The sequence below is a fragment of the Babylonia areolata genome, chromosome 1 (assembly GCF_041734735.1).
Source record: "Babylonia areolata isolate BAREFJ2019XMU chromosome 1, ASM4173473v1, whole genome shotgun sequence".
Lineage (NCBI taxonomy): Eukaryota > Metazoa > Mollusca > Gastropoda > Neogastropoda > Buccinidae > Babylonia > Babylonia areolata.
In genome coordinates this window covers 26,909,226-26,919,666 of record NC_134876.1, presented here as the reverse complement: position 1 = coordinate 26,919,666, position 10,441 = coordinate 26,909,226, and the positions used below count along the sequence as shown (strand labels likewise).

The 10,441-nt window shown below is 41.6% G+C and overlaps 1 protein-coding gene across 1 annotated transcript; it reads right to left on the bottom strand.

The window, feature by feature from the left end:
- Positions 1–5,658: 5,658 nt before the first annotated feature.
- On the bottom strand, positions 5,659–10,441 carry LOC143300801 (uncharacterized). The gene is made up of 3 exons (XM_076615088.1): positions 10,140–10,441; positions 8,725–8,825; positions 5,659–5,714 (listed from the first exon to the last, which is right to left on the bottom strand). Exons 1-3 carry the CDS (start codon positions 10,439–10,441, stop codon positions 5,659–5,661), a joined length of 459 nt encoding a protein of 152 aa, XP_076471203.1.

Genomic DNA, 10,441 nt, shown 5'->3' with positions numbered 1-10,441 from the left:
ATAAATAACAACATTAATTATAATACATCAAAGGAGGATACCAACTGGACTGGAGTTTAAAATTTCTGAAAACATTATAAGCAATGAATAATCATTCAAAATCTTTTCAGTGGCTAATGAAATATTGGAAGAAAAGTCATCAACTACATCTTTTGGAATTAACGGTCTTATGCTCGGACAATGAATGAGTAGATGGCTTACATTTATTTGCTTACCGCATATACATTATATTTTTAGAAAATTTTGTATGAAAGGCATTTAAACGAATTCTATACATTAGAATTGTAATTTGTCTTGAATGTGCTGCTGGTGTCAAATTTAGAAAATGTTTGGGATTAGCTGCATTCTTTTTGTTCACACAAAAGTGGTAATATTGATTATTTGAATCTATAAGTTATTTCTGAAATCGATTTCTAGATACATTTTCTATACAACTAATGCATTCATGTAGATCTAACTGGATGTCAAGTTGTACTGCGCCTTCGAAATTACGTGCTGCTCTTCTAGCTGCTTGGTCTACCCACTCATTTGAAGATATTCCACAGTGCGAAAGTACCCAACAGAAAGTTATTTTAATGCCCTGTTTTGTCAGTTGGTGAATGATGTGTTTTATTTCCATTGTCATCTCAATTCGCTTCTTTGAATTTGAAGATTCTATAGCTTGTAGTACTGACTTTGAGTCTACACATAATAAAATTTCACTTGCAGTTTTCGGAATGTCTGAAATATGATTTAAGGCCATAAGTATGGCTATAAGTTCAGCTGTGAAAATGGAATATTGTCTACCAATATAGTATTTTTTTTTTCTATTCTAAATGAAGGAATTACAAAAGCCGCTCCTGAATTACCGTCTTCAAGAACAGATCCGTCTGTGTATATTTTTAGATAATTTGAATATTGATTTTCTATATGGGAGAGCACTTCAGGTTTTAACAAAAATGGTGACTGGTTCTTGGATAAATCTGTATAATCCATGTCAAAGGTAACTTTACACTGCTCCCATTCAGGGACTGGTGAAAAAGTAGGTATTTTTGCAATTTGCTTGTCTTTTGATTCCGTAGCACTAATGATATCTGATGCAAATGTATTAATGGATGTCACAGACTGTATCGTCTTAGCTCTTTTAGCAAAATCTTTTTGTGAACTCAAATTAGCTTCTTCTTTTGAAAAGGTTTCATATGCGAAAGATTTGATAACGAATTTCGCGGCTGAAGCTTTCCTTTGTTCACCAAGAGATAAAACACCTGCTTCTCTGAAAGTCCCTAAATTTGATGTAAGAATGGGCACACCTAGAGCGAGTTTATAAGCCTTACAATCAATGCTTTACGGCTTCTTTAACAAATGCAGTGGAGCACTGAAGAATACCTCTTGAGCGTATGTCAAGTGTGAACGTACGAGGGAGGTAGCGAGAGATATCAACGCTTTGGTATCTTGCCCCTAGTGCTGTTTACAAATTATTTTAAGGAAATTTAGACCTTTTCTTGCTTTGTTTGGTATATAGTCAATATGATAATTCCACGAAAGCTTTGAAGAAAGATAGACTTCCAAAAATTTAACAGATTGTGTATATCTGATGATGGTACCATTTATTGTAAACACGGGGAGCTTTTCTGGGTCTGATCCTGTATTAAATAGCATCATATTTGTTTTTTCTAAGGACAATGATAAGCCATTTTCTGTCATTAAGTTGCTGATTTTATCAAGTTCCCGCTGGTATATTTTCTTTTTGTAATTCAATGTCCTAGTAGGCGTTTTATTTTTCATTGTCACCTTCATCCATAAACAAATGTCATCAGCAAATTGAACCAAGACTGTATCTTTAGCTAGCTTGTTAGGTAGACCTGTTAATAATATATTGAATAAAACTGGCGAAATTACTGATCCTTGTGGTAACCCCATGTGTAATTGTCTGGGATTTGAGTAGGTATTTCCTATCCTTACTTGTATAAATCTATCTGATAAAAAAAAAAAATCTAATATAATCATACATGTTGCCTGTGATACCGATATTTTTCAGTTCATATAAAAATCGAGCATGCCACACTTGGTCGTATGCTTTTTTCACATAAAAAAAAAGTCACTGGTACGTTTTTTCGCCTTGCAAACTGTTGCTTTACCTGTGTAGTCAGTTTGACTAGATGTTCTGTGGAGGATCTACCTTTTCTAAAGCCAGCTTGGTTTATGGGAATTACACTATACTTCTCACAATAATGAACAAGTCTTTTTTGAACAACTTTTTCCATTAGTTTGCATACATGCGATGTTAAGGCAATTGGTCGATAACTGTTTTTATCTGTTCTGTGTTTGCCCTGTTTGTGTATAGGGACAACGATTGATTGTTTCCATACAAGAGGAATGTCACCATCAGACCAACATTTCTTTAAAATTAAGTGTAAGAAATCAGTCAAATTTCCAGGCAAATGTCTCAACATTTCGTTTGAAATTCCGACTAAACCAACTGATGTTTTTTTTGCTGCCGAGATTTGAGAGACATTCCTTTATTTCATCTAATGTTATTTCACTCTCTGAATCTTGGTATGCTTCATTTTTCTCTTGGCTTTCTCTATACTTTCTATTTTCTTCTGACAAGCCAGTGTTTCTACTATGATTACCAAACATGTCAGCAAAAACCTCTGCCTTTTCAATATTTGAAGGTAGATCTGTATGGTCCAGTTTAATAGGGCATTGTGGTAAATATATTCCATTTTTCATTGTTTTTAGTTTTTCCTATACCTTTTGCATATCTTTGTGATTGAAAACTTCATTTATGCAGAAAGACGACCAGTACTGCCTTTTTGCTCGTGCGTTAACACTATTTGCTTTATTTTTAGCTTTTTTTCATCTCTAAATGATTTGGGGGGGATTGTACTTTTAAGTATATTTTGAATTTTGACTTTTCTTTCTTTGCTGCTTCATAAGCCTCATTCCACCAGATATTACCAGAGTGCTTATGATCTTTAAACGATTTAAACTTTGGAATAGATTCATTTGCAGCTGTGATAACTGCATTTGTAAATATCGAATATAAACTGTTGACGTTTGTATTGTTTATGTTGTTAATTTGAAACGATGAAAGTAAACTTCTGAATTTATCCCAGTTCGCAAGTCTGTAATTATATTTTGGAATCTTATCCTCGGTTGGATCTATCGACTGAGATATTTTTGATTCAAGTCTTGTGATAATAGGCAAATGATCACTATTAAGAGTGTCATTCAGTGTATGCCAGTCACATATTGGTGCCAGATCTAGTGAGATTAAAGTAAGATCTATGGCAGTTGCTCTGTGACTTGGATTGTGTGTGTGTGTGTGTGTGTGTGTGTGTGTGTGTGTGTGTCCCTGCGGTTTGAAGATGGATGATTTGATGGTATGTATAGTGCTAATTCATCCAAACTTTCTAACGGGTGTATGAAGGAGAGATGCAGGGCGCAGTGCTTATCAACACGGCATGATGCTCTTTCGGCTTTCTCGTCCACTGAATTTGGGGAGTACAATGGCTGCCGCGCGCGCCTCGTGCTCACCTCAAGCTATCATGCGGACAGTTACGGGAAGGTACGGTCCATTCTGTCTTAAGTCCGAAATCGATTGCAGGCAAGGTAAGGACGGTGATTGTGATGCAAGAGGTGTGTGCACTTCGTCTGCTTCTATTCCGAGCCAGTCGCTCGAAGCCTTGAGCTCCTTTCGGGGTTTAATCAAGACTGTAAATCAGTCTTGTTCTTTTTGTGCCTTTACATCCCTCATAGCATGAGGACCAAAGTGGGTGGGTGGAGGAGGAAAGGGGGCGGTAAAGGGGCTGGGGGAGTCAGATCGTTGGAGCTCTCGTAGTTCGTCGCCTCAGGGGAGATCAGCGCGTCCAGTCCTGCGTCTCTCGCAGTTACGTCCCTTGTAGTCCGCAAGGCCGAGGTTTTTTTTTTTGGTTTTGTTTTTTTGTTTGTTTGTTTTTTTAATTCTGAAGCGCTTTATAGAAATCTCCATGCTATGGGTTTAGGTCCTCATAGATTTGCAGACATTTCCATGCGATATAGGAAGTCCGCAGGTTCCAGCAGTCACCGTCTAACTATATCTTCAACATTTATAATGCTGTCTGGGACTTCCTCAACCTATGATGGGAGGGGAGATTGTTTCATATTTGGAGTGATGGCCTAGAGGTAACGCTTCCGCTTAGGAAGCAAGAGAATCTGAGCGCGCTGGTTCGAATCACGGCTGAGCCGCCGATATTTTCTCCCCCTCCACTAAACCTTGAGTGGTGGTCTGGACGCTAGTCATTCGGTTGAGACGATAAACCGAGTTCCCGTGTGCAGCACGGCATGTACTTAGCGCACGTAAAAGAACCCACGGCAACAAAAGGATTGTTCCTTGTAAATTCTGTAGAAAAATCCACTGCCGATAGAAAAATAAATAAAACTGCACGCAGGAAAAAATACAAAAAATGGGTGGCGCTGTAGTGTAGCGACTCGCTCTCCCTGGAGAGAGCAGCCCGAAATCACACAGAGAAATCTGTTGTGATAAAAAGAAATACAAATACAGATACAACAAATACAGATACAAATTTGCTTTTTCTTTACGCCATTTCTTCCATCTAATTTACCACAACCAGGCTCAATATAACAGATACACAACATACATGTAAATGTGAAATCATGATACCCCAAACTGTCCACTAATTAATCATCAACAGCAAACAAGAGCACACTATAAAATTATCGGGCCCATAAAATCACATTCTTGAAATAATTTGCTGTTTGAGGATAGGAGACTTAGACAAAATCTTGTTATTTTCATAAACATCAGGTTGGCCCCACAATGTCCTCACAATTACCTCGTGTGGCATCGTGTGGAAAACAATGGTAAAATCATCACAGAACACTCAAATTATGTTTAAAACCAGTCTGCTCTATTCCTATGAGTGTTCAGGGGGAGGTGGTAGGTGCTCGGTGGGTAAACTTCATTTTCCTGACTAATATCGCTTATTTGCACAATATATACAATGTGTTTTGAACGAAAATTCTTCAAATAAGTATTTATTGCTTCCTGAAGCGGGAGAACATGGCATATGTAAATGTTAGCCAAAAAACCTTCAAGATTTTGCGACTTAAAGGCGATTCCTGGCAAAACAGCATTTTGAGGGTAGGGGAAGCAACTCGACCAGTGTGACTCCCCAAATGGTCAAATGTTCATAAAAATGTACTGAAATAATTCCTAGAAGACCCCTGCAGGTTTCTGTATAAAAAAGATTTCGGAAAGAGTGATACTGAAGTGATGAAATAAAACGGCAGGATATTTTTTCGTTAATTCGTCGAAGATAAAATCGAAGGCTAATACAAGACTTCATTGTGAAAGAATGAATGGAAGTATTTCAATTCAGGATATTTGTTCGTATAGAAATGACCCTATTACAAACGAAAACATATAATATGTGGTGGTTTCCTTTTATATAAATGTGATTTATAGAGGTTTAAAGTTGAACTTGTCTTCATTTCATTGACCGAGTTGCGAGAAGTACACTTGTGCCAAGGGCAGAAACTCTGAGTGCGTCCCAATTTCATTCTTGGGAATATGTAAAAATGAGTTCAGCAGACCCGGAAGAACATTTTTAGACTAGTCTGCATCATTCCTGGGGGGGGGGGGGGGGTGCACGGTAACCTGCGCGGCCTTGAGGACTATTGCTCTGGCACCTGTCGACAAGTGGCACCACCTGTTTCAGCTAGCTTCCAGCCTGGGTCCACACGGACACAGGGACACTGGTGTGCAACACAGACACTGGGTGAACAAGAACCAACCCACTCTTGACTCCACTTGAAGGTCCACACGGACACACGGACACTGGTGTGCAGCACAGACACTGGGTGAACAAGAACCAACCCACTCTTGACTCCACTTGAAGGTCCACACGGACACACGGACACTGGTGTGCAGCACAGACACTGGGTGAACAAGAACCAACCCACTCTTGACTGCACTTGAAGGTCCACAGGGATACAGGGACACTGGTGTGCAGCACAGACACTGGGTGAACAAGAACCAACCCACTCTTGACTCCACTTGAAGGTCCACAGGGATACAGGGACACTGGTGTGCAGCACAGACACTGGGCAAGGACCAACCCACTCTTGACTTCACTTGAAGGTCCACTCAAGTCAACATGTTCATACAAAAACTTTTTTTTCTTTTTCCATCGTGATTTTCTACAAATCTGCCGCTCTTCTGCTGCCCCAAATTCTCGTGTAACCTTTCTGGAAGGCTTTGTGATCTCTATGACGTCAGATATGATGTCAACTGACAACTGACAAGACTGCTTTGCTGCTGACTGTTCGGAATTGTCAGTGTTCATCGCCACCACAAAGGGACTGTCTCCCATTTTGGGGAGGTACCCGTAAAGTCGACAGCTCATTGCGTCGACAGCTCATACACATTTTAGGATCGGTAAAACATTTTTCAGAATACAATAACAATATCGGCACGGTCACACACACACACACACACACGTACACACGAAAGAGATGAGAGAGAAGGGGGGGAGGGAGGAGGGAGAGAGAGAGACAGACAGAGAGAGACAGAGACAGACAGACAGAGACAGAGAGAGACGCACACACACACACACACACTTTTAACGCGTAAACCTTCCATCGTATGTGCACTAGTTTTTTCCCCCCGTTCTTTATTATTTGTTTGCTGTCGACGCAATGAGCTGTCGACGCAATGACATGGACCCCCATTTTGTCTCATTACAACTTCCTCAAATCACAAGCAGACAGACACATTTGCGCATTCGTGCTTATGTCTTGTTGATTTATATACAACGTTGACAAATTCGGAGTTGTCTATCAATTAGCAACCGGATTAAAATATATCTAATGTAATGAGATGCACAAGGACTCAGTCACTTTCATCTTGTAAGTTATAGATCTATGTCAGTACAACGTTAATTCGGAGTTGTTAATTAACAAGCAGATTAAAAGATATCTAACGTAATGCCGTAAGCTGGCATACGTTATTATTATTATTGTTGTTTTGTTTTTGTTTGTTTTTTGTGATTGGGGTTGATATTTAGTGTCCGCAGCGTATTCTCTCTTAAACATGATTTTTTTTCTCTCTCTTCTGAATTCAGTTACAAGCTCTTTGCTTTGCCAGCATTCAGTTCAAGTTAAGTTTCATCACACTAGTTCACAAATCTGTCAACATCTCTCCAGCATTCAGAGTCATCGTCATCAGTAATCAGTCTTGTCAGTCTGGAAACATCCGGGTGGACACGATGGAGTTGATACCAAACTTCTGCATTCAGCAAGGTAAACAGAAATGGTGAGAGCACTGTGCCTTGTGGTGCACCAGTGCTTGTTAAACTGAGAGACAGTAGATATAAAATAATTTAATTTCACACACTGGGGGCTCAGGCTTTTAGTAAGAGGTGTGTGTGTATGTGTGTGTGTGTTGTTGTTGTTGTATGATAGTCAGCCGTGTCCGACTATAACGATCAAAACAGTAGAGGAGGCTACAGCTGTCCCGACTATACCTGGGCAAGGGTTTAATCATAGAGGAAAGTGTTTTCGCCCAAGTTACATCTTCACTCTCTGGGTCAAAGGACAGATCGGCATAGGGATGGTCTCCAAAGACGACTGGAACAAGTCCTCAAGGCCGGCTGCAGTGCTAATCGACGTGCTCGAGCAATCTAGTTCTACATCAATTTTTTTTTAAACTCATAGCCAGTTTTATTATTTTCAGTTGCACCTTGACTTGTGATCCTGAACACATTTTGTAGCTCTTCTCAAGACATTTTCAACTCTTTTTTTCTTTTCTTTTTTTTCTTCTTTTTTGAAGAGGTGGGGGGCTCCAAACTCAATTTGCATATTCTAGATAGATTCAATCTAGATACGGCCTCATGATGAAGCCTTACTAAGGCACTGAACAACTTGAAAGTCTCATGGTGTCAGCATCAAGATACTCATACGATCTCTCAATGAGGCCGAACATTTTATTTGCTTTGTTCACCTGGATTTCTATGTGCTTCGAGAACTTCAGATCACGTACCATTTCTATTGACTCCCTGGTCTTTTTCTGCACTGTTTCCTAAAAAAAAAATAAAAAATGTATATATGTATATGACTCTTGCCTTTTTTTTTCCTTTGTGTGTGTGTGTGTTCCGCGCATGGAATAATCATGGATAATTTTCTGATTTCTCTTGCCGAGTCTTTGCACCTTCCATTAACCGCATTGAATTCTAAATCATGGTCATTCTCAGTCTGTCCTGTTGATTCCACAGGCACCTTCAGGACTGAGACGGTGTCAGGCATTGCAAACCCCAAACCCAACCAACTCTTCCTCCACTAGTAAACTGAATATTGAGAGTCAATGATAGCTAGTGCATACTGCGCCGAACAACAGTCCTGAACAACGTGTCGATGAGTGACAACTAGTGCTCGCCGAGAACCCAGCTCAGAACAATTAATATGTCGATGACAGCTAACCCATGCCGATAGTGCTCTCCGCTCTGAACATCGTGTCGACGACATCTAGTGTACGCCGAGAACCCAGCTCTGAACAACGCGTCGATGACAGCTAGTGCTCGGCGAGAACCCACCTCTGAACAACGTGTCGATGACAGCTAGCGCTCGGCGAGAACCCACCTCTGAACAACGTGTCGATGACAGCTAGCGCTCGGCGAGAACCCACGGCGAGAACCCACCTCTGAACAACGTGTCGATGACAGCTAGCGCTCGGCGAGAACCCACCTCTGAACAACGTGTCGATGACAGCCAGTACCCGGCTCGCCGAGAACCCAGCTCTAAACAATGTGTCGAATACAGCTATAGTGCTCGCCGAGAACCCATCCCTGAACAACGTGTCGAATACAGCTTTTGTGCTCGCTGAGAACCCAGCTTTGAACATCGTGTCGAAAACAGCAATAGTGGTCGCCGAGAACCCAGCCCTGAACAACGTGTCGATGACTGACCTCCCCAGCCGTAGGGGTGAGTTTAATTAACGACCTATTGACATTTCGCCCTTAAGGTCAAGTTGTTCATGGCTGTGTTCTGTTCCGTGAAGGGTGGTGTGGTCGAGGCGTTGGTCCTGTTGTCCTGTGGGGATGCAGTCCTGGCTGGCGGTCTGAGAGAGGTCTTCGCTGTGTCCTGGCCGTTGGCGTGCTGGGGAGTGTTGATGACATTTCCGTAGAGTTGAGTTTAACGACCTATCGGCGATACGCCCTTTAGGTCAAGTTGTTCTGGACAGATGTCCGGCAGTAGTCGTTGTTCAGTGGTTAAAAGATGTTCAATGCTGTGATCCGTTGACATTACCGTTACGTAGGCCTATATATAGCCGACTAGCCTCAACGTAGCCTATCCCATCAAAAGTCAAAAGACTGCTAGTGCTGTTCTGGTCCACAATGTATTCGCGGAGACCACTACGATCTTTTTTTCTTTCTTTCCCCCCCCCCCCCGATCTCAGTCTTTCTTTTTAAAAGGGCGGGTTGCTTCTTTTTTTTCAAGATTTTTTTTTTTTTTTTTTAAATATAATTTTGATGTTTTTGTGCACGGCTGGGATCGTTTTCCCAATGCGCTGTCTGCACCTCTGCGAGAAAGTGTTTCATCGAACGAGTCAGTTTGGCGCTTGTTTTAATGAGGGCATAATGTTAGGAAAATGCCATGCATCTTGAGTGACTAAGGAGATGGACACTGATAACTCGGAGGAATCTTGCCTAACCCTTGTAGGCTGTTTCTTTGATGTCGATGGAGCCCACTCTTAGGTTCCGCCTGAGAAATCCTAAGGTCTTGTTTGCCCTATTTGTTGTATTTGAGATATGGGTGTCCCAACTGAGATCTTGGGAGATGGTGACCCCCAGGTACTTTGTTACTTTTTTGAGGTTCTGGACATGGAGATGGTACATGCCAGTGAGTGTGTTTCTCTTCCTGGATACATGGAGGGCATGGCACTTGTCTGGGTGGAAAGATATCTTCTATTTTGTTTCCCAATCTGCCATGTGGTCCAGGTCCTGTTGTAGCTTCCTTTGGACTTGGGGGAAGTTATGGTTCTGTGGCAGAGAGTGTCGTCTGCAAAAAGCCATGTTGTGGAGGAGAGTTGTTCAGGGAGGTCATTCATGTAGAGGAGAAAAAGGGTTGGGCCCAGGACTGATCCCTGGGGGACTCCTGACTCTACTGGGACAGCCTCTGAAGAAGCTCTATCAACAACCACCGCTTTCTGTCGGTTTGCCAGGAAGTTCTTGATCCGTTCATGAACCTGGCCAGTGATCCCATAATGTTGGAGCTTGTGGATTAGAAGGGAGTGGCAGACCTTGTCATAGGCTTTAGAGAAATCCATCACCAAGACGTCTGACTGTTTCCCCTTCTCCATGTTGTAGGATAGCTCGTCCGCAAGCCCCAGCAGTTGGCATTCACAAGACCGGAAACCGTGCTGTTCCTTGCGCAGGATGTTGTTTGCCTCTGCAAATCCCAT